The 24,768-nt window shown below is 32.5% G+C and overlaps 1 protein-coding gene across 2 annotated transcripts; it reads right to left on the reverse strand.

Annotated features, from left to right (window-relative positions):
- Positions 1-6,566: 6,566 nt before the first annotated feature.
- Positions 6,567-21,261, reverse strand: CMT3 (chromomethylase 3). 2 transcript variants are annotated; one of them, XM_012237930.3, is made up of 21 exons: positions 20,734-21,261; positions 14,079-14,113; positions 13,835-13,937; positions 13,164-13,271; positions 12,966-13,082; positions 12,792-12,891; positions 12,493-12,680; positions 12,281-12,346; positions 11,932-12,192; positions 10,498-10,556; positions 10,307-10,373; positions 9,884-10,213; positions 9,728-9,796; positions 9,557-9,643; positions 9,375-9,462; positions 8,234-8,349; positions 8,030-8,134; positions 7,836-7,879; positions 7,685-7,754; positions 7,334-7,437; positions 6,567-7,041 (listed from the first exon to the last, which is right to left on the reverse strand). In XM_012237930.3, exons 1-21 carry the CDS (start codon positions 21,085-21,087, stop codon positions 6,870-6,872), a joined length of 2,643 nt encoding a protein of 880 aa, XP_012093320.1. In that variant the 5' UTR covers positions 21,088-21,261; the 3' UTR covers positions 6,567-6,869. The 2 variants fall into 2 exon arrangements, with proteins under 2 accessions (XP_012093320.1, XP_089580117.1); XM_089723991.1 differs by lacking the exon at positions 14,079-14,113 and having other exon boundaries at positions 20,734-20,953.
- Positions 21,262-24,768: the final 3,507 nt, after the last annotated feature.

Raw genomic sequence — 24,768 nt, forward strand, 5'->3', positions numbered from 1 at the left:
TATACTTTGAATTTTAAAAATATAGCTTGCACTATAATAGAGAGAAGTGAATTAATGACTGTCGATGTGGAAAATAGAAGCTTTTATCTTGATTGGAGCCACAAAAATGCCCTTCCATACTCTTAACACAGTTGAGGAATCAACATTATTGCACAAGAAAATATGATTGTAATGATATATTTATTATTTGTCAATATAGAAAACAAAGTGGGCCGTCATTTCAAAAAATTTAAGTATGGAGAGCTAATTTAAAATTGCAGTTTAAACATTTTGATATATATGTGTTACAACTTTAGGCGAATCTTGCATGGGCTAAGCACAAGATATAAATAATGTACATAAGAAATGACAAACCTTAGACTAGTAAGAGACTTTTTGGACTATGAATTGGCTTTAGTCGAGAAGTAAATCCGTATATGCAGTAGATACTTTGTTCATTTTATCGATGATATATCTAAAATAGCTAAGGTGTTTCAAAAATTTAAAAATATGGTGGAAACTCTTTACTTGCAAAATAAATATGAAGCCTAGTATGGGGTTAGTGTTGGAGTTATCATTTATATAATTTGATTTTTAGTGGGTCAATTAGATTAAAAACTCTAAACTTTTTCTCTTAATATATACTTTTTAATCTTTTATCAATTGAGCCCACTATATATGTTGTGGGTTCAAGCCTAATGTTAATTATTAGAGCGTTTGGGAGCATTTGCTATAGTCACATTTCCATTGTCAAAAGAGATACATTCAGTCAATAAATTGAGGTTGGTGTTCTTATGGATTACTACAGCGTTTCAAAAGGCTATAGAATTTTCAATGTGCAAACTAAAAAAATGTTCAGTTTGCAGAGAAGTAAAGATAGATGAAGAAGCTCTTTGACATTAGGAAGAGGAGACAGCAAATAAGAAGCAAGTTCAATGGGCCACACTCCAAAAACAAGATGCAACACCAAATTTTGCGAGTGAATCTAATTTTGAAAATGTGATATTTGTAAATCTGGAAAGAATTGGGTTTTCTATATATCTCGTATTGAATAATACAACTCTATTTATACAACTCTGTATATAGAGTAGTTACAAAGGATAACTATAAGAGTGTAAGACTATCATTAGAATACAACTACATACAGTTATTTAATAACAAATAATATAACCAATATTATCTGTAACAGCCCCCTTCAAGCTGAACGGCAGGAGACTGCAGTTGAAGCTTGCATGAGTGAGATGCAAATAGTTGCTGCCCCAAAGGTTTGGTCATTATATCTGCGATTTGCTCTGCACTTTTAAGAAATCGAATAGAAACAATGCCAAGCCGTATCTGATCTTGAATAAAATGATAATCAATTTCAACATGCTTTGTTCGAGCATGAAAAATAGTATTTGAAGTAAGATAGATAGCACTAACATTATCGCACCATAAAGTTGCAGATGCTGCAGGAGCATATCCAATCTCACGTAAAAGAGTAGTAATCCACATTATCTCAGCAGTGGCATTTGCAATAGCTTTATATTCACTTTCGGTACTTGAGCGTGCTACCGTTGGCTGCTTCTTACTAGACCAGGAGATTAAATTGTCACCAAAATAAACTAGATAGCCTCCTGTTGACCGTCGATCATCAGGACAACCAGCCCAGTCACTATCTGAATAACATTGAAGTGAGAATGTTGATGAAGGACGAAGCAAAAGACCTCGAGTGGCTGTACCATTAAGATAACGTAGCAGTCTTTTACATGCTTGCCAATGAACATCTGTAGCGCAATGTAAAAATTGAGCTAATTTGTTAACCGCAAAGGCAATGTCTGGTTTAGTAAGAGTTAAGTACTGTAGAGCCCCGACCACTTGTCTATACTCTGTCATAGAATCCAATAAAATTCCTGTTTGTTTACTGAGATTTGGTGTAGTTGCCATAGGTGTAGCACAGGACTTGGAGTCTTCCATTGTGTTGCTTGTAATATTTTAGAGAGATATTTGCTTTGAGAAAGCAATAAACCATCTGGCGTCTTCGTGGCCTCAACTCCAAGGAAGTAATTTATCTCACCAAGATCTCAAACAGGAAAGGTAGCAGCCAGCTTATGAACAAACCAATCAATGATTGAAGATTTGGTTCCCGTGACAAGAATGTCATCTACATAGACAAGCACAAATAATTTATCAACTCCATTAGTGTATATAAATAAAGAATGATCAGCCTGTGTGCCGCAAAATTGAAGAGAACATAAAAATTGGTTGAGTCTTTCAAACCAGACCCGCAGTGCCTGTTTTAATCCATAAAGAGATTTCTGAAGTTTGCAAACATAATTCGGTTTAGTACTATCAACAAAGCCTTTTGGCTGCTCCATATACAAATCTTCTGTTAAAGAACCATGGAGGAAAGCATTTGAAATGTCTAATTGCCGCATATCCCATCCTTTTGTTACAGCGAGAGCCAAAAGAATGCGAACAGTAGTGAATTTCACAACCGGAGAGAACGTTTCTGTGTAATCAAGACCCATCTGCTGTGTAAATCCTTTCGCGACTAGACGAGCTTTGTAACGCTCAATATGCCCATTGGAGTGCTGTTTGACCCGATACACCATTTATTTTGAATAACATTCACATTTGCTGGCCGTGGCACCAATATCCAGGTTTTATTCTTTAATAATGCTGAAATTTCCTCCTGCATTGCATCACACCATTCCTGTTTGTTTTTAGCTTGCAAGTAAGTTTTTGGTTCCTGAAATGAAGTAAATTGAGCAACAGAAGCATATTTTGGATTTGGTTTAGGATTTGTCCTTAAAACCATAGGATGGACCCGAATTGGAGGTGGACTGAGTGAAGCAATATCGGAGACAATCTGTAAACCCGTGGAGATTGCAGATTATGGTGTAATTTCTGCAGAATTATGAGAACATAATGGAGATTGAATTGGAGTGTGTGGGGAAGATGGAGTAGAAGAGAAGGATATACCTGATGAAGGCGTTGGTGAAGATGGCGTTGTACAAGTAACTTGAAGCCATGTGGGATCAGCCTGCGGTTCTTGTATACTTCTTGACACAGTCATCTTGGCATAAGGAAATTCATTAGTCACAAACCGAACATGCTTCGCCAAATACACTCGTCCTGTTCTAAAATCTAGACATCTATAGGCAGAATGAAAAGGACTTTGCCCAAGATATACACATTCAGCAGATCTGTAACTAAATTTATGATTATTGTAGGGTCGCAATAATGGGAAGACACTACATCCAAAAGGTTGAAAGGACAAACAGTTGGGATCCTTGGAGAATAATTTAAAGAAGGGTGAAATTTTATGCAAAACATCAGAAGGCAAGGTGTTAATTAACATAGCACTTTGTTCAATAGCAAAATTCCAGTATTTCAAAGGTAACGAAGCATGAGCTAAAAGGGTGAGACTAGTATCTACAAGATGTCGAATTTTCCTCTCAGCTGTACCATTTTGCTCATGAGTGTATGGGCAGGCAATCCTATGAACAATACCAGTAGCCTTTAAATACCGATTTAAACGTTGATATTCAACCCCCCCCCCCCAGTCTGAATGAAAAGCCAAAATAGGCATCCCAAATTGACGTTTGATTAGCTGCTCAAACTGAAGAAAAATGTCATACACCTCACTTTTATTTCTCATGAAATAAACCCATGTAAAACGAGTAAAGTCATCAACAAAAAGAACAAAATATCGATGTCCCAAACTAGATTGTACAGGTGCAGGACCCCATACATCTGAAAATACAATATCAAATGGTTTTCGACTTGTATGTTCTTTAGAAACCAAAGACATACGAGACAATTTGCCTAAGCGACAACTAGAACAAGGACTCATCTTAGTATCAGAAACTGAAATTTTATTCTGCTTAACTAAATCAAACAATTTTTGAAAGTTCGGATGCCCCAACCGCCGATGCCAATCATTCATGGAAGAAGCTGCTGACACTTGATTTGCCATGGGATGTGGTCGGAGTTGAGTTAACTTGTACATGCCATCTTCACTTGGGCCTTGCATCAGTGTGTTCTTGGTGTACTGGTCCTTTATTGCAAAATAATGAGGCCAAAATTCAAAGAAAACAGAATTATCAGTGGTAAATTTTTGAATAGAAAGCAAATTTTTTGTAATTGCAGGCACACATAAGACATTATTTAGCTTAAGCTGGCAATTTGAGTTGGAAATAAGACCATTACCAGTATGTGAAATCTGCAGACCTTGCCCATTCCCAACCAATAATTGATCATTACCTGAGTATTCATTAATAGCACTCAGTTGTTGCGAATCTGGTGTAACATGGTAATTAGCGGCAGTATCTGGAAACCAAGAAACAGAACAGAATCTGTCATAGAAGGAGCAGTCGGGTAAGTGCCTGTATGCACCATATTGGCAGCAGGTGGTCGACATGGTCGGAAAGGACGATAACTGGAATTGTTGCCGCTAGTGTAACCAGATTGAGTACCACTGTTATTCTGCCCAATATTTCCACGATAAAACCGACGACGACAATTCAAAGCAGTATGATTGGGTTTATTACAGATTTGGCAAGTCACACGAGTCTTCGAGAAATCTGAGGGAGTAACAGGAGCAGAAGTTGTTGATCTTGGTGTAGATGAACTGGAACGAAGACTGAGATTAGTCATTGGTTGATGGAGATTATTAAGAAGCAGTTCATGTGCAACCAAATGGCTATGTAACTCGAAAAATGAAACTGGTTGTGGACGAAGATTAAGAATTGTGATAATTGAATGAAATTCGAAACCCAAATTTTGATAGATTATCGCATTAAACTCAGCCGGAGAAAGAGGGCGTCCAGCTGCACCAAGTTCATCGGCCAGAGATTTTGCCTTCTTAAGATAAGCAGAGACGGAGAGATCATTTTTCTTGAGTTCTTAAAGCTCAATATGTAATTGAAGCTGACGATCTTGAGATACAGCACCAAACGCGTTGGCTAGAGCTTGCCAGACTGCATATGAAGAATCGAGTCCATAAACAAGAGAGTAAACCTCTTCTGTAAGGGAGGCTAACAGCCATGAATGAAGCATCTGGTCTTTATTAAACCAATCCTTATATGCTGGATTTGGTATAGGTGTAGTATCTGTGGCAGATGCGGGTATAGTTTTAGAAGGAGCTGCTTGCGAACCATCTATAAAACCATTGAGGCCTTGGAAATTTAGTATTGGACCAAACTGGGTTTTCCAAGCTAGGTAATTATTGTCTTTTAATTTGATTGAAAAAGAAGATGCAGAAGTGATAGTTGAAGAAGAAGAAGAAGAAGAAGATAGAGGAACAAGAGCCATGATGAGGAATTATGGTAGCTCTGATACCATGTAAATCTGGAAAGAATTGGGTTTTCTATATATCTCGTATTGAATAATACAACTCTGTATATAGAGTAGTTACAAAGGATAACTATAAGAGTGTAAGACTATCAGTAGAATACAACTACATACAGTTATTTAATAACAAATAATATAACCAATATTATCTGTAACAATATTTAAATGAGCAAAATGTTCATTCAGCAACCAAAGGGCTTCACCATTGCGGGAAGGTGTATTAATTTGTTTAAAATGGCCCTTTATGGATTAAAACAGGCTCCTAAAGCGTGGTACAGCAGAAATGATGGGCACCTAACAAAGCTAGAGTTCAGGAAGAGCTTGAATGATCACATACTAATACGAAGCTTTTCAATGGTGATAATCTTCTTATGTGTAGATGATCTTCTCATAACTGGCAGTAGCTCAATTTCGGTTAAGGCATTTGAAATGACAAATTAAGGAGATTTGACTAAATTTCTTGACGTAGAGATTCATCAAACACAATAAGGAATCTTTGTTTGCCAAAGAAAGTACGCTAGGGAGTATCAAAGAAATTTACTATGGAGAATTGCAGGTCAGTGTTCAAAATGAAAAATCAATGAAGAAAGATAGAGTTGTGAAAGTTTAAGTGTAGAATTTAAAAGAATTGTTGGTTGTCTGTTGTATCTAATAGCAACAAGCCCTGATATTATACTTGATATTAGCTTGTTGTAAAGATTTATGCAATTTTCTTCAACAGAACCAAGCACGTAAAAATCAGATATCGCTTTGTTAGAGAAGCAGAGAAAGAAGAAGCGAAGTTGATTCACTACAACTCAAGAAGATCCAAAATAAAAAAACAAATAAAAAAAAAAAAAAAAAAAAGCTAACACATATACATTTGAAATATGGAGTTGTCTTGTTATTTCCAGCCTAGGAAGAATGATGAAAAATTTGCTGCCACGATGTGCATGAATCTTAATAAATTGTGCTATAATAGCAATGTGTGACTATAAACATTTAGCAGAAAGTCCAAGTTATTTTGACTTTGCATCTATATGAACATTTGCAAAGCTTGTTTATGTGAAGTTCATAAACTTATTAGACTGATACTAACTTATTATGCTCCATCCAATGAACTGTTTATTAAAATTGATTCAGATAGTGAGAAAAAGTAAACGTTCACAACCTTTAATGCTAAAAATAAGGATGAACATTCGGCTAATTGAACCAAACTAAACCAAATCAAAACCAAAAACCGAATGGTTTTCTATAACAAAATTAATCAATGACTAAAAACCAAAAATGGATTGATTTAATTTGATTTTCAATTAGAAACCATGACAATAGAAGCAAATTACATGTCAATTCCTTAGGCTTTAACCGCAATCAATAAAAGCATTCTACAACAAAATTAGCTCTCCCCCTAAGTCCTAACCATGTGAAACAATTTAAAAGGCTTAACTTGATGCCTCTAATATTCAATACAACATTTTATGAAGAATGTTATATATATGGTACAATTGTTTCTATGGAGAAAATAATCTGGCAAAAGGAATGAATGTCATGTTTCTATCTTTGCCACACAATAATCAAGCATTGTCTTCTGACGATGCTGAAGAAACCTGTTCTGTAAGATTTGGGAATTTCTTTGGCAGTGTAAACAAAGGGTCATTACCTGCAGAACCCTGAAATGCCAAACCTAGTGCATATCCGAGTGCCCTAGAAACCGGAACAGCAACAGCATTTCCCACTTGAATATATCTAAAAAAATACAAGAGAAACTATGTTATGCAATACTAACCAAGTAAGAGCAATTGACTCAAGGTGATACCAGAAAAGTAAAATCCTACTCGTCCCAACTTTTTTATCAATAACTAATTGTTTTCTTCTGCTTCTATTGCAATGCAATTTTGAATATTTTGATTTGGTTTATAGAAAAGTAAATTTCTATACTATATTTGAATTTATATAAATATGACAACTTTGCGCTCATGCTCATATGAAGAAATATTGCAGAAAACCAAAAATAACATAATTATATTCATGCATATACCTTTCTTTTATAGGCCCACAGAGTTTATAGTAATCAGGAAAACCTTGGAGTCTAGCATTTTCACGAACAGATAAAACTCGGTCTTGTACAGGATGCAAAATTGCCTGTGAAGTATTGAAAATCAGAATAAACTTCTAGAAGACAGATTGCAAAATAATTTAATAAAGAATAGAAGTTGGCGAGAAGATCATTAGAAGCGGTTAGAGGCTCCAGTTAGTTATTAAAATTGTTACATTTGGCATGTTTAGAGCTATTAAGATGGCTATTCTTTCCAATCTCCACCCCATTTTCCAAGTAGATGAACTTGTACACATATAGAATGTTACTAAATCCAAAGCGATATCGCTTTACCTGATTGTGAGGCTCAGCCCTTGTAACAACTGTCGGCACAGTCTCATCCCACCAAAGACGGGCAAAAGGTCTAATCAGTCAAAAAACTAACATTATTATGAAATCATATTGATTATAGAACCAAAAGAATATCAAGTGAAAAGCGACCTACTTTGATGATGACCCGTTCACAAAAGTCATGGCATAATCAGGGACCTGTGGTTGCAAGCAGAAAAAGAACCGATAAGCGAAAAGAACCGATAAGCGAAAAATTATTGGTAAAATATAGCTACAAAGTCTTAAATCCCTGACTGATAATAAACAAAAAATACAAACATGGACAAAAGGGAAAAAGAAAAATATTACCAAAGGCTTTCCTGATTTAAGATAAACCCTTTTCACACTAGGATCCCATTCAACTTTGTTATCAGGACGCACACGAACACCTGGTAGATCTCTGAAGTTTGCACCCTGATTTAAAAGAGGGCAAATTAGCTCAATTAGATAGCAATGGTGGAGAAGGTTCTGAGTAATGCAGGAGGTTTTCACTATGATACTGCAATGAAAAACCTTTTTCTTTGGTATACGGCAAGCACGTTGATAATCATCATTATTCAGCTCAAGTGGACGATGATCATAGAGCAAATTTTCTGATGATTTGGACTTCAATGAAGAATCCAACAATTCTGCAAGATCAAAATTAAAATATGTAGCCTCGCCAACAAGTTCGGGTGTAAAGGGTTGCATCAGTAGGTACGGCTATAAATGAACTGAACATTCATGAGTTGCTTGAGACTTGATTTGATAAAAGCTGACTCGAGCTCATTCAATAAACTTATCAAACCAAGCTATCAAGCTCAAGCTCGACTCATTAACTCATGAACTCACAAGATGTGATTGATTAATGTGTTTGAGCATTATCGAGCTGAGCTCACAAGCTGGAAATCAAATTTGTTCAATAAGCCAAGATTAGTTATATAAATATTAAAATTACATTATTTTCATTTGATTAATCTTTTCTTATCAATTTGATAGATTTTAAACTCAAGTTTGAACTCTACTCATTTATAATCATTGAGCTGAGCCCAAGCGAGATTGAGCTGGGCTACTATTTTTAAACAAGCTGAGCTCGAACATATCCTTGTTGAGACAAACTCTCAGCTTGTTTACAGCCCTACAAGGACAGCAAAATTAACAAATCAAGAAAGAATTCATGTTATGTAATTACTTAAGTTCCAGAAAAATGAATGCTATTGGCATGGATCGAACAAATGGAAGTCCTAGAACAAAGATTTTGTTTTAATTTGCATAGGATATTCACTGATGGACAGAGTTGCAATAACTTGTAGGGGTGTGCAAACTTACCCACCAAACCAACTCATTTCAATTCAGTTCGGTCAGCTAAATCAAGAGAGGTTCGATTGTCGGATTATTTGGTTTGAACCGATTTTAGTGTTCGATTCAAGTCGGTTTAATAGAAATCCATGGGGCTTAAAACTAAACCAAAATGACAAAACCAATCAAAAATGACCAAACCAACTGGTTCAATTCAGTTCAAAAGGCAATTTCAATTTGATTCAATCTGTTGACAAAAACTTCGGTTTGTATTTTTTTATTTCAGTTCAATTTAAACCGAACCAACCATTTGCTCAACCCTAATAACTTGTATGTAATGCCAGCAAGCAAAGCTTAACAGGCTAAGTTCACTTACCATCTTTTCTTAATCTAATCTGCCGCTGAAAGTCTGTTATAGGATCATTACCATAAGGCATTTCATCACGATGTTCATTGTTCTCAATCTAATTAGAAACATACAAAGTAATAAACATAAGAAAAGTGAAACAAATAGAACATAACAATATGGAAAAGTCAGCCAAACAAAATTAGACTCACTGCTGGGAGGTCAGAAATTGCATCCTCCAACAACAGCTTCTTTTCCAATTGAGCAACAGAGCCCTCGTCATAAGCAACAACATTACTCTGCAAGTATCATTAGCATTCGTATTGATGCAATACCAAAAATGAATTACCAAAGCCAAAGATTCTAAATATTGATACTCATACCTCAAACTCAACAGGCACTACACCTCTCACAATAACATCATGTGTTGGAAGCGGATACTGTGGTAGCTTCTGTAGAATGTGAATATTCAGTTAGAAAAATAAATAAATAATAAAACATTAACCATTGCACAAGTTGGTTGATTGATGTATAGCTACCTCAGCAGGTTGGGCACCCCAAAGAAAACAACGCATCCGAAACTGAGGAAGCCCATATGCCCCAGCAGCCATCATGCCAATTCTTGTTTGATAGTTCATTTCAATAAGCCGAGCCATGGCATATCGCCCCAAAAATCCATCAGCAAACTTCAGAAGATCCACAACATTCTCCATCAAAACAAACTTTGGCTTTAAATACTTTACAACATCCATGAAAACTAAGAGCTGCTTGTTCTTTTCGTCTTGCAAAGGATCATTTTTGTTTCTAAAACGGTTGAATCCGCTAATGCCCTGGCATGGCGGCCCTCCACAAATTACATGTACAGCTCCCTATAATAATTGAATAAAAAACTTTAGAAAAAAAAAATGAATAACAGATGTTAAATTGTTCAAACATACTGGTAAAAGATGAAGTAGACTCACAGGCAATGGTAGAATACTTGATTTATACCCATCAGCAACGAATTTCTTTATAGCTTCCTGACAATAACTATTGGAAGAACCTTATGTGTAAGGTGCAAGTTCAACTTTTGAAAATGAACCAGACCAAAAAAAAAAAAAAAAAAGAACAAAAGGAAAAAGAAAATAGTTCTAACTATTCTCTGATTGAATACCTCAAACCGTCAATTGGTTCCCATGTGTCATATTCTGGACCATAACCCTTCCAGCTAACCTGCCAAGGGCAAATTTAATTGATAAATAAATGAAACTTGTTCAGGAAAAGAATCCCACCTTCTATTTTACCAGCTCCTAATTTTTGAAGCAAAAATAATATGTTCAATACAACACGCATGGCTGAAGTGAAGATGAAATATCATATGGACCAACTTGAAAAAATCTGAATTAGGAAATAGCAATCTATTCTTCTTGTTTATCAACCTCCATGTAAATTAATCAGTATTATTCAATACAAATAAATATGATTTCCCCCATAGAAACAAAAAAAAATTAAACTGTCAAACACTAATCTTCTGAATAGTCAAAAAAGTAACCAAAAATCAAGGACACTGCACTATTAACCATGCTGTGGGCTGCATCCTGAAATCTGGTTGCAAGACTTATTTTTGTCCCAAAACCCTTGTTCTAGAATTGCACTAAACTTTCCTAGCTTATTACCCAGTAACCACACAAACTTCTAAAAGACCTGATTTCTCTGCTAACACATGAATATGCTAAAAAGCTTATTCTTCCAACACCAGCCAATTCAAACCTGAAATCCTAGATGCATTTTTCAATTCCTTGCCCTCTTATCCTAAGTAACAGAACATTTAGACAGACCACTCAAAGCTGATGTTTTTTCTTTTAATTATTTACTAATATGAACACTACATTCTATGTAATATATAATTTTTCATTTTAAGCATATTGTTGCATTCTGCATGAAATTACCTTGTAAAGGGTTCACGTAGGAAATAAGCAATCAAATTCTTTATGTTCATGCACCAAGTCATAAGTAGTTCTGCCAATACATCTAAAACAATTTTATGGTTAACCAAATCTTTTCACTAATCCATCTATGGATTCGCAATTGACATTGTAGATAACAGAAGCTAATTCTCATGAGCACCCACTTCATGATGGCTACATATCAAAAAATTACAAAAGCACTAAAAAAGATCAATTATCCTCCCTAAAAGTTATTTCACGTTAGCTTACCTAAAAGAACAAAGAGGTGTGTCAGATAACTATAGCCAAAAATAATGTAAGCTTCTTCAAGTTATGTAAGTTATTTCACTCTAAAAAAAACTTCTAGATGTATAGGACACTCTCCTTTCAAATGTTATGTTAAACTGAGAAATATAAATCCTCAATTTTTGTTTTCCAATATTATAAACTTTATTAATCCCCTAGTATAACTCATGCTGTCCTAGCAGATAAAACAGTTATGCTAAGTAAGCCATAACCCAATAAGTATACTAAATGTTTAACTATAAACAACTTGAAATGGAAAAGACCATTCCCCATGGGAAATGCCACACCAATGACCAAACCAAAAAATTAATCCAGTGATTCATTTTTTTTTCTCTCAGTAGCATATGGTTATGTACCTTAAAGTACAATCCATGCTCCCCTTTCTCCTTTGGGTCACCGTAGCAAATTTGGAGCACCTTTTCTACTTCAAAAACTTCACCATCATCTCCATCATCATCGTCATCATTATCTTGAGCATCACTGTCTTCTTCTTCTAGATCAAAAGAATAAGATTGCTGCTTTTCTGGATCTGTGCTACTTATAAGTGAAAACCTGATGCAGAGCTTCTCCCATTCTTTTAGCAATAATAAAAAATCTTCTGCAGTTTCATTCCTCACCTGATTTGAAGTAAATCGACCTAAGAACAGAAAATTCACATTGTACCAAAACAAAATAAGAAATTGAAGCTCAATTTGAAAAGAATACCTCTGTCTCAGGGTGATTTAATTTCAGACTTTCACAGGCATATTTATTCAAGTCAACTGCCCATTTCTACAGTTGAAAATAAAAGAATAATTACTAATTCAGGAAAATAATAAAACTAACCAGAAAGTGTATGCATCTAGATAACAGCATTTGTCAATTTCAAACACCCAATTACAATATCCAAAAAACAATAAAAAAAAAAAAAAACTTACAGTAATAAGATTTAAACCAGACAATTTGGCACCAAGGCATAGGCCTGTTGACATAGCACCGCAACCAGAATACAAATCTAACAATGTCACCTCTGATTTATTATAAACATCATTGGCAGACTTCAACTCATTCATTTCATTGTCACTGGATAGTGTAGATGAACTCTCATTGCTTGCGGTTGTGTTTTCTGCAATTTAGAAGTATCATGACAACAAAGAAAACCTATTTATAACTTGCAAACTATTGTAGATAAATAAAATATCATCAATTCACAGAACCAATGGGGAAAAATAATGACCTGATGGTAATTTAACAAAGGTGGAATAAGGAAGTAAGTAGAGCATATCACAGAAATAGTCGCAAGATTTGATTGCTGCTTCCTTTGCCTCTAAATCCACCTAATAGACAAACTTAAACAGTCACCTACTTGGCAGAGGCAGAAACAAATGAGAGCAAAGGAGAATGTCCATACATTCAAAGGCAACTTGGCAATGTTCAGCTTTTCAACAAGACAATCCAGTGGATTGTCATCCCGAATTTCTGAAAAGAAAACGCGCTTTTGCTCCATCTGATAGGCATGCTTGATTGCCTAATAAAAAAATAAAACAATAATGACATTAGTATATTTACAAGCGTAAACCTCAAGAAATGTTATATTACCATAACTTACAGTATCCCTAGCCCTGTAAAACCATTGGGCAGTAAAGTATAGGTTCCCATCAATAGCCTCAAACATCTCCACAATTTTGCATATGTAGCTGTCCTCCCCATCTGCTGCCTAAACACAAAAGAACCAGCTAAACTTAAATGGCAACAAAAGCCAAGCCAAACAATATATTCTCATATAAAGAAAAAATAGTTAAAACTTAAAAGATAAGGAGGTAAAGTAACATTTGAATCTCACAACTTCCACTCAAATTCTTTATGACAGTATTTCAATGGGGAAAAAAGATGAATAAATAATATTCTTTGTAAACCATTACACCATAAAGCCTCCAATGCAAATAAGCAAGCATGCAATAGTAATGCACAATAATACTTGCATCTCAAATAACAATCCAAGGACAAAGCTAAATTAGAACTACAGTCTTAGTAAACAAATTTAGGACAAAGGAGCATTAGTCAACTATACTCAAAAGTAACTCATGTCTATAAATAATTGACATAACACCTTATCATATGAGATTAAATTAGTCCTTAATTCTAAACAATACAGCCCAAATGACCAAATTGGTATGTTACTAATTTAGTAAGGACTACGGAAATTCATTATGGAAAGAATGGCACTTTGAGCGAAGAGATTTCATTTGAAAGAAAAGGAAAGAAACAAAAGCAACTCACTTTGACATGAGCATCATCATAGAGATTGTAGATGTTGTGCCCATCAACCTCAGCTTGTCGATAATGGCAGCGAGCTAGAATTACATCGTCAGAATCATCCTTACTGTGCCGAATGACAAATTGAAAATAAACAAAGTAAAAAAAGAAACATTATACTTAAATGCACACAAATAACAAGTAGAAGAGAAAGAAAGACACAAAGCAAGGGATTGATTGAATAGACAAAATGTGACCAAACACTTACACATTTGAACTTTTTGTAGTCACGTGTTTATTTGTCTGGAAAAGCAAAAGTTGAATTTAAAATAAATTAAGGGAGTAATATCAACGAAATATAAGACTTCTACAAAAGATGAGGCAAGGTATGAAAATTTAAGATGGATAATATCATCAAAAGGCCACGTAGCTAACATTAACAATGGCATTTAGTTCAAGTTACATACTGCATTCACATATCTAATGACGAGGGTGTAACTTGAATCGGAATATTCCAATCCATGTCGAAATTCCAAACCAAATGTTAATTTGGAATGGAATTTTGGAATACGGAATTTAAAATGGATGCAGTTTTTTAAAATATTGGTAAATGGAATATGAAATGAAAATTAAAAATAAAATTCCATGTTTCAATCCATATACCAAATTTTTTATTTTATTATTCTTTCATTTATAATTATATATTTTAAAATAAAATATTAAATTAAAAATTAGAATAAAATATCTTTAATTCTTCATATTTTGTAAGAAAACTTCTATTTAATTCTAAAACTAGGTAGTTTAATAGAATATTTTAACCCTAACTCTAATTAGTAGTTAACATATATACTATGAGCTTGAATACTCACATATACTTTCCTGGGTTGAATTTTTTATTTTATTATTCTTTAATTTATAATTATATATTTTAAAATAAAATAGTAAATTAAAAATTAGAATAAAATATCTTTAATTCTTCATATTTTGTAAGAAAACTTCTATTTAATTCTAAAACTAGGTAGTTTAATAGAATATTTTAACCCTAACTCTAATTAGTAGTTAACATATATACTATGAGCTTGAATACTCACATATACTTTCCTGGGTTGAAAAATACAATTCTAAGTTAAGATTTTCTTACTTTTTATTAGATTATATGGTTTGAGATATTTTAGTAAACTTCGACTCATAGTAGATTTTTTTTTTTTTTTTTGTGGATTTAGCACGTTTTAATGAATTTGGTGACTACATATATTTATACATCCTAATATAAATGGTATTATCTTTTGTTGATTTTATAATATTATTATTATTATTAATTATTAAGTTGTCAATTATATGCACTAAATTATTAAATGTTAAGAGTGAAGTATATCTACCCTCTATAAACACCTAAGACTAAATATTTTGATTTTTAGTTATATGTGATATTAATTTATTTTTTAAAATTTAATTATATCTTTTTAGTATGTATATATAAAAATATGGTGATTATTCCTTGTTAAATTTAAAAATTTACATCTTAAAAAATATCATAATATGTTATATTTATATTTGGTTAAGAAATTTAGAACTACCAAATTTCAATAGAATGGTATAGAATAAAATTTAAATTCCAAAATTTGAAATGGAATGGAATGCAATTGCAAATTCCAAAATATTATGGAACGGAATTGGAATGAGAGTCATTCCATTCCATACCGTCCAAATTACACCCCTAACGAGAAGCTTAGTTAGAAACTGAATCAGACATTGACAGCTTTGCTTTCATAGTCATTAAGCAAGAAAATTGTAGAATTTATCTTTTAGAAAGTATGAACAATTTCATAATATTTAATGTCTTTGCAAATTCTTATTTTTATTTTGAGTTCTTTAGATTCTTTGTTCATTTCAGATGACATATTCCTTCCAATTTTCTTTGGAGATACAAGTTAGTGTAGAATTCATTCTCCGGCGATTTTAAAATTGCTTGAATTTATAAATACACATATTTAACATGTTTTCTAATCCAACTTTAGCCAATGGATATAACAACATTTATGCTTTTATGAATTGTGATGTAATTAAACATTATGAGCAATGTCTAAAGGCTTCTAAGCATCTAAAAACCTATCTTTCATTATAATCAATTTTGGAACCTTTCAAATAATTGCAAATTTCAGTCATTCAAAGCCCACTACATTTATGTATTTTAGTATCTATCCGTCTCTAGCATTTTAAATCAACCTTAAGCTTTACAAAAAACGCTTTCCTACATCAATTTGGTCTCAAAATTTCAAAATCCTTGAAGTTTTTTATTTTGATCTTGATGAATGTTGCATTAAATTTATTTACAAGTTTCTAAACATACAAATAAAATATTAGATTGATTTAGGTTGAAATTGATTTATTACATAAAACAGTAACTTTTATATTGTCTAGCAAAAAAATCAACAAAGCATCTACCAGTTTGACTCTCCCTCAAAAAGCAAAAGATATCCTTAAATTGCAACCAAGCTTAATGGATTGATTATACTAATAGTCATCTCAAAGCCCACTACATTGATGTATTTTAGTATCTATCCATTTCTAGCATTTTAAGTCAACTCAAAGCTTGTACAAAAAAAGTTTCCCACATCAATTTGCTCTCAAAATTTCATAATCCTTGAAGTTTTTTATTTTGATCTTGATGAATGTTGAATTTACTTACAAGTTTCTAAACATACAAATAAAATATTAGATTGATTTAGGTTAAAATTGATTTATTACATAAAATGGTAACTTTTATATTGTCTAGCAAAAAAATCAGCAAAGCAATTACAATTTGACTCCCCCTCAAAAAGCAAAAGATATCCTTAAATTGCAACCAAGCTTAATGGATTGATTATAATAATAATCTCATTTTGTACTTATTTTATTAAAGTCACTTAACTTCCCTTGTAATTAGTCACTATACTTGGATTTTCATTTTAATAGGTCACTCATTAAAATCCAATCATTAGAAATGTTAACATGGTAAAACAAAATTTTCATTTCAAAAAATCATATTTCTCTTAATATATACTAAACTGGAATTTACTCATTAATTTATTTAAAACATGATGGCCACCTACATGAAACAAGTTTTTAAAAGAACAAAGAAAATGAAAAAAAATGTTCTCTACCATTTTTATTTTGTATCACTTTTTCCGTCTTATATTCCGTTGTAGTCATTATTTTTAATTTCAAATATGTAATTTGGTTCATATTACTATTTTGGTGACCTACCATTAAAATAAAAATTAAAGTTTAATGATTTAAGAATGACAAATTGAAGTTGTAGTACCTGAATGAAACTAAATAGAACATTTATTAATCATTAATATGATTTACCCCAAGATTGATAGAGTAATATCAAATGATGGCCACATACTACAAAGTAAAGTTTGAAGCTCCAAAGTTTTCAAAAATAGGATAAAATCCTATACTATTTTGTGATTGGTTTATTTTTGCACACACTTGATTTAAAATGTGACAAAAAATCAAGTAAGGTCAACAATGATGAATTTAACTAGATTAGCTAAACTATAATGTTACAATATGAAACATAATGCAAAAAAAATTAGAACCACCAATTAACACTTAAACAATGACATAGCCCAAATTACAAGTACTTAAATTATAGTACCACAAAATAAAAAATTTCAAGAAAACATACATACTTTCAAAATAATGTAGCATCGCAAATTTGCAAACTTTTTGTACATGCAACACTTTATAATAAAATAACAAAAACACTAATATTTGGATTTTGGAATTTTTGATCTTTAAGGATAAACAAACTGTTAGGGTGTGTTCACTTGTAAAAAAATTGAACTAATTTCTAGGGAAGTTTTCTAAGAAAACTGAAAAATAGAGTTTTGTGTTCAAAATCAGTCAATTTTCTATTTGAAAAACTAGAAAATAATTTTCTAATTTCCAAAACTTAACTAGGATTTAGAAAATAGTTTTAAGTTGTTTTCCACAATTTTGCTTTATAACAAAAGACAAACTGTTTGTCATTTTTAAAAAATAACATTTTCACAATTAAATTATAATAGCTATAAATAATATTTTCTATAAAATATTTTCATTGAAAAACTAAAAAATAATTAAATTAAAAAAAAATTATATTATGTTTAATATATAATTAATTTTATTATTACAAATATATTATATCCTTTATTTTTAAAAAATTGTACAGAATGATAAGAATTGATACTATTATTATAAATAATCAATAATAAAATTTACAAATTTTTAAATTTATTTATAATTGTTTAATTTCTTTTAATTGTGAAAATTATAAATAATGTTTGTGAAGTTTTTAATTAAAATATGATTTTTAATTGTTACCAAGTGAACTTATTTTCCATTTTCTATTTTCTAATTTTCATTTTTTAAGAAAATTGTTTGTTTAGAAAACAGAAAAATGCATTCTGTAAGTAAACACGCCCTTAGAGTTCTAAGACTTTGTTGAGATACTTTAATTAATTTGAATTTTGTAGGAAATGTTAGCTTTGTTTCTTTTTCTTTTTTCTTTTTTTTTTTGTTATATACTTGCTGCTACAATAAGTTTGCTAAAGGGTTAGGTAATAGTATGGGAATTTCATTGTATTTTAATCAACCAATTATGACTTGCTTAAGGTACAGAGATAGCATGCTAGTAATGGCTGCAATCTATTTTTGTATGTAACACCTTCTTATTGCATCTCTATGTACATGTCCATAGAAATTAATCAGAAACAAAGCTATTTGAGGATTCAATTACCAAACTTGTGCTACATGTATGAGCTATATTTCTAAGTAATTTCTATTCTATTGAAGCTCAACTACAAAATCTATTTTGGCTTTGTGTTGATAGACAAACTATTGGAGTTACGACATTGTTGTTGAGACATTTTTTCTTAATTTTGGATTTCAAGGGGAAAAGTAGCTTTGGTTTCTTATAAAACCTAATGCTACTGTGTTTGGTAAAGGGGCTAGGTAGTAGTATGGGTTTTTGATTGTGTTCTAGTCATATCTAGTTAAGATACAAATATACACATACTTAGAAAAGGCTAAAATCTATCTTTGTAAACAAAATCTTGGAGATATATCTCTATATACATGTCCATATAAATCAATGAGGAACAAAGCTCTTTGAAGGTTCAATAACAAAACCTATGCTGCTTGTATGAGCTGTATATGTGAGTGGTTTCAATCCTATCAAGGCTCAATTACAAAACATGTTTTTTATCTCCAACATGGTACAAAAGCTTCTACTTTAAAGGACTTGTTTGTTAGGAATGAGGCTTCAGGACCAAGGCCTTATTTGGTTTACACTTGAAGAAACAAAACAGCCGAACAGAGCAAGTTTGAGAATCAAGTAAAGAAAGGGGCACATCATGCGAACATTTAGTCCTTGGCAGCCTATGTATACAGCAAATTGAGAGAGAGAGAGAGTATCTTTTACTGTAACTACTTTTGAGGCAGAATTCTCTGCATGGGCTTGGCCTGGGGATTGTCTAACAACTACTTATCCCTTATTCTTCTGTTATTGTTCAATTATTGGTTCACTTCATTTACAGATCCGGCGGGTCAGACCAATGATAGAGAAGTGAACCTTTGCAATTGAAAGATTCAAACAAATAGAAGAATAGCAAATAAAATGAATAGAACCGAGAGAATTTACTTGTATTAATTTGATAATCTAGAAATTCAGTAACAATGAGGGAATTAATGAACTAAACCAAGAACTGAAAAATAACAGAAGAATAAAGGATAAATGGTTGTTAGAAAACCCTCAACCCAAGCCTGTGCAGAGAATTCTGCCTCAATTAATTACAGCAAAAGATTCTCTCTCTCAATTGGCTCTATACCTAGGCTGCTAAGGACTAACTGTCTGCATGACATATTCATTTCTTTACTTGATTCTCAAACTTGCTCCTCTCAGCTGTTTTGTTTCTTCAAGTGTAAACCAAATAAGGCCTTAGACCTAAAGCCTCATTCCTAACATTGTTTGTGTTTTTGAGTGTTCAAGAAAACAGTTATGCTGTGTTTGCTCGTGAGTTTCTTAAGTTAAATTTGTGGAAATTGTTAAAAATAAAAAAGGAAAAGAAATTCTGGATAATTGTCTAATTTTTAACAAGAACCACCAATTTTCAAGAGTGTAAAATCTGTCTTTTGATTTTTGGAAGTAAAATAAAAAGGAACCAGCATATCCACAAACTGAAGAGAACCTAAGCATGTAGTAAAACTACCAAACTTGTTCAAAGGACCTTTACATGTCCTAAAGCTGCATAAACTATGTTGAAAGAACCTAAACAAGTCTAAAAATTTCTAAAATTTTATGGCGAGTCCAAGCCAAGTACTAAAACTGCAAAAATATTTGATAATATAAAGGGAATCAAAAAGAAATTGCTAAAATTTGTTGAGGGAACTATGCATGTCTTAAGGCTACAGAGATATTTGTTGAAATATTTATGTTGAGATAGTTCTAATTACATTGCATTTTGGAGGGGAAGATATCTTTGTTTTACTGTTATAAAGCCTGCTGTTACAGCAGATCCACTGGTGAAAATAGGTAGCACTATGGGCTTTGAATTGAGTGTTTCAGATTGATGTCTGCTAGTGGGGAAAGCTGCGTAATGACTACTCTATGGCAAGCAACTAATGTTCAAAGCTAAGAAGCAATTTTTCTAAAACAAATTACTTGACCATGGACAATCTGATACCTTGTGAAACTTGATTTTCACCGCTAGTTATAACAGGAAATTTCATGACCAAGTGCAATAAGCACAAAGCCATACCAAAAATAAATATCTCAAAATACACTAAACCACGATGCTGTGTATATTTGTTGCTGAACTTCAAAGGATAAAGAAATTAAAATTTCAAGGTTAAGACAATACTAAAATAAGACGTTTTGTGTTAAAACATTTTACCTTCTTCGCATATCTATTAGGCCACCGTCTCCTAGCCTCTTCATCAGAGAAAGGATCGCCAATATACCTAGCTTCAGGTCCATCTTCCTCGTTATCTCCACCAGGACCACTCACATTTTTCCTCAACTTCTCTTCAATAGCAGATTTTATATCAGATGCACTGCCATTCTCGTTCTCCTTTATCCCCGTAACATTTCTCTCGGAATTAGACACCACAGCAGAGCTCAGCCTAGCCCCTACCTCATCCACCTGATCCACTTCTTCCGGAAATGATTCCTCCTCAGCTTTTACTCTTTTTGACTTCTTAGAGGAAGCTGCTCCAGAAGAGGCCGTCGATTTCCGCTTCCCAGCCATGTCCCAGCGGTGCTCCGACAGCCACGGATGGAGGAGATAGGGAGAGAAAGCAAGAATAGTAGCAGTACTACGAGTGGATAGAGAAGAGGAAGAATGGCAACAGATGAGAGGTGGAGGAAGAGAGACAGGCCTTTTTTTAAGTTATAGTAACTAGGGTTTTGTTTTTTTTTTTTAATTTTGAGTTCAGAAGGGAATGGGCGGGAAGCAAAAAAGTGTTTTGGTGGGATTTTGTGGAGCGGATTTGGAAATGGGGCGGGAGGTCAGGCGGTACTTTTGATTTTTTGAACGTTGGGAACTGGGACGTGTTTGGTTTTATGTATTTAATTTTAAATTTGGAGTTATGGCTTATTGCCTGATTTTGCATCAAAAGATACATGTGTCGGTGCGTGTCAATTTTTCCTTACCTATATTTTTACAGTGTTGCAGTTCTGACTTATAATGTGAAGTGATCTGAATCAACCCCACTATGAAAAATGAATTGTCCTTTTGATACTTTTAAAATTTTTGTGGCAGAATGATCCAGATAAAGAAAAAATTTGAAAATTTGAATTTTACTCTTTATTTTCTATTAGCATCCAACTATTGACAAGCACATTAAGACATAATTTAGTGATAAATGCATACACGACCTAATGATTAACCTAGATTCAAATCCAAGGTATAGCCTAGTAATAAGTGAAAGAGTAATGTGAATCAAACCCACTGTGAAAACTGAATTGTCCCTTTTATCCTTTCAAAATTTTTGTGACAGAATGATCTAGATAAATAAAAAAATTTGAAAATTTAAATTTCACTCTCTATCTTCTATTAACATCCAACTACAATAAGCGTACCAAGCATAGCCTAGTGATAAGTGAAAGAGTGATGTGAGTCAACTCCACTGTGAAAACTGAATTATCCCTTTTATCTTTTCAAAATTTTTGTGACAGAATGATCCAGATAAAGAAAAAATTTGAAAATTTGAATATCACTCTCTATTTCCTATTAACATCCAACTACTGACAAGCACACCAAGGCATAATGTAGTAATAATTATACATACGATCTAATGATTAACCTAGAATTGAATTTAAGACATAGCCTAGTGATAAGTGCATATACGACCTAATGATTAACCTAAATTCAAATTCTCCCTTCCCCAATACTAAAAAAAAAAAAAAACAATACAACTGCTAACAAAATAATAACGTGATGTTTGGTTGAGAGTAAATAGACAAAGAGAAAGCTCTAGCTCTCTCTTTAATCAATATTCTATTTTTCTTTTTAAAAAATTGTTCTTTTTTTTATTTTTCTGTATTTTGATTGGATACTTTCTAAATTTAAAAGCTAATAATAAATTTTTTTTTTTTAAGTGTTATATTCATATTAGAATTCTAAGACCGAATTTAACAAATTCAAATTTAATTTACTTGCTTTTAAACTTTAATCATATCTATCAAAAACTTTCTTGCTATATATCCTTCCTTTTTAAATTTAAAAACTAATAATAAAATCTTTTGAAATGTTAGATTGATATTAGAATTCTATTTGAAAATTGATATTTAACAAATTCAAATTTAATTTATTTGCTTTTAAACTTTGATTATATATATGAGAAACTGTCTTGCTCCATGCATTTCTTTATTTAAGGATTTTTTTTTAGTTTTTTTCTTACTTTTCTACATTTTGATTGGATACTTTCTAAATTAAAAAACTAATAATAAAAATTTTTGAAGTGTTATATTCTAGAATTCTATTTGAAAATCAAATTTAACAAATTCAAATTTAATCTACTTGCTTCTAGATTTTAATCATATACATTAGAAACTATCTTGCTATATACGTTTTTGGTTAAATAATTTTCATTAAGATTTTGTATCTCTATGCTTCTTCACTTGCTATCTCCTCAAGTATAAGTTTTTGTTTTCATTTCATCATTTTTTTTTTTCAATTTGCTAGATTGCATTTCTTTAACAGAATAGGATGCGAGCATTGACTGTTATAAGGATGTTTTTCTTAATTTATATTTCATAAATAATTTATTATTTTTATTATTAATTATCTATCTTTAAGCCAATCTTACCTATATGTTTGCCATATTTGAGGTTGTATTTGGCTGGTAATAATCTATTTTAAAATTATTTCACTTTCAATGCAGCCTCTTTTGTGAAGATGTCTACGTTGGATCTTTGATTTTGGAACTCAGGTAATATTTCTATTTCTTCACTTTGATCAATATTCACTTTTAACTTTTACTTCTATTTATACCTTTATGGAGGTTAGTATTATCATGGATGAAATCCACTTCTCCAACCAATTGATAATTTTACTCTTCTTTATTTTTATGTTTCAAGTAATAGAATTATAACTAATTAAAAGTATAATTGTATGAATTACATGATTTGTATTTCTGTATCTCTTGTATATATAGATTACAATAGATAAGCTCTAACTATTCAAATACATATTAAAAAACAGAAACAGCTGTAAGTTAGTTACATATCCTTATCACGCCCCCACAATTCTACCCCGAAGGAGGTCGAATTGTTAGTTTTTCTTTGAAAACCTCATGCTGGCGTTTTGACAAGGCCTTAGTGAAGACATCGGCGATTTAATCTTTACTGGAGAGATACTTAACTTGAATTTGCTTCTTACTAACTTTGTCACGTACGAAGTGATAATCCACCTCAATATGCTTCATGCGAGAATGAAACACCGGGTTTGCCGAAAGATACGTAGCTCCTATGTTATCACACCAAATTGTTGGTGGAGACGGATTTGGCAGACCAATCTCATTAATCAAAGAAAGCAACCAAGTGATTTCAGCGGTAACAGTCCCAAGTGCTCTGTACTCCGCTTCCGTAGAAGACCTTGCAACCAACTTTTGCTTCTTAGTTGCCCAAGAAATCAAATTTGTACCCACATATACTGTCATTCCAGAGATTGATTTGCGATCGATAACATCAGAAGTCCACGTAGCATCAGTATAGGCATGTATATGAAAATGTGAGCTACGTGTAATGTGCAACCCGTGGTCTTTTGTTTGCTGCAAATATCTGAGAATTCTTTTTACTGCACACCAGTGTTTGATACTCGGACAATGAACAAACTGAGATAAATGGTGAACCGAGAAAGATACATCAGGCCTTGTAAGAGACAAATACTGCAGTGCACCAATGATGACCTGAAATAAATTTGAATCCTCAGCAGAAAGAGATGAATTATCTTGAACATTCTCAGTGATAGCGGCTGGAGTGGATAATCCTTTACAATCATGCATATTGGCTCGCTTCAATACTTCTGTTATATATTTAGTCTGCGTTAAAATTAAACCATGTTTCATTGGTTTTACCTCAATTCCCAGGAAGTAGTCAGGAGCTCCCATATCACGAAGTGAAAATTCCTGTTTCAAAGAAGAAATAATAGAATCCAACTTCGTATTACTACTCCCTGTTAAGATGATATCGTCAACGTAGACTAAACATAACACATGATATCCATTATGCTTGTAATAAAACAAAGAGGCATCAGCCGCTGAACTCTGAAAACCCAAATTTGTTAAAGCTTAAGCAAGTCGTTTATGCCACTGTCGCGGTGATTGCCGCAAACCATATAACGATCTCATTAATTTGCAGACATAATTTGGTTTATCTTTATCTATAAACCCAGATGGCTGAACCATATAAACATCATGCTCCAAAT

The sequence above is a fragment of the Jatropha curcas genome, chromosome 7 (assembly GCF_041381405.1).
Source record: "Jatropha curcas cultivar XTBG-Jc1 chromosome 7, XTBG_Jcur_1.0, whole genome shotgun sequence".
In the NCBI taxonomy this organism is placed as follows: domain Eukaryota; kingdom Viridiplantae; phylum Streptophyta; class Magnoliopsida; order Malpighiales; family Euphorbiaceae; genus Jatropha; species Jatropha curcas.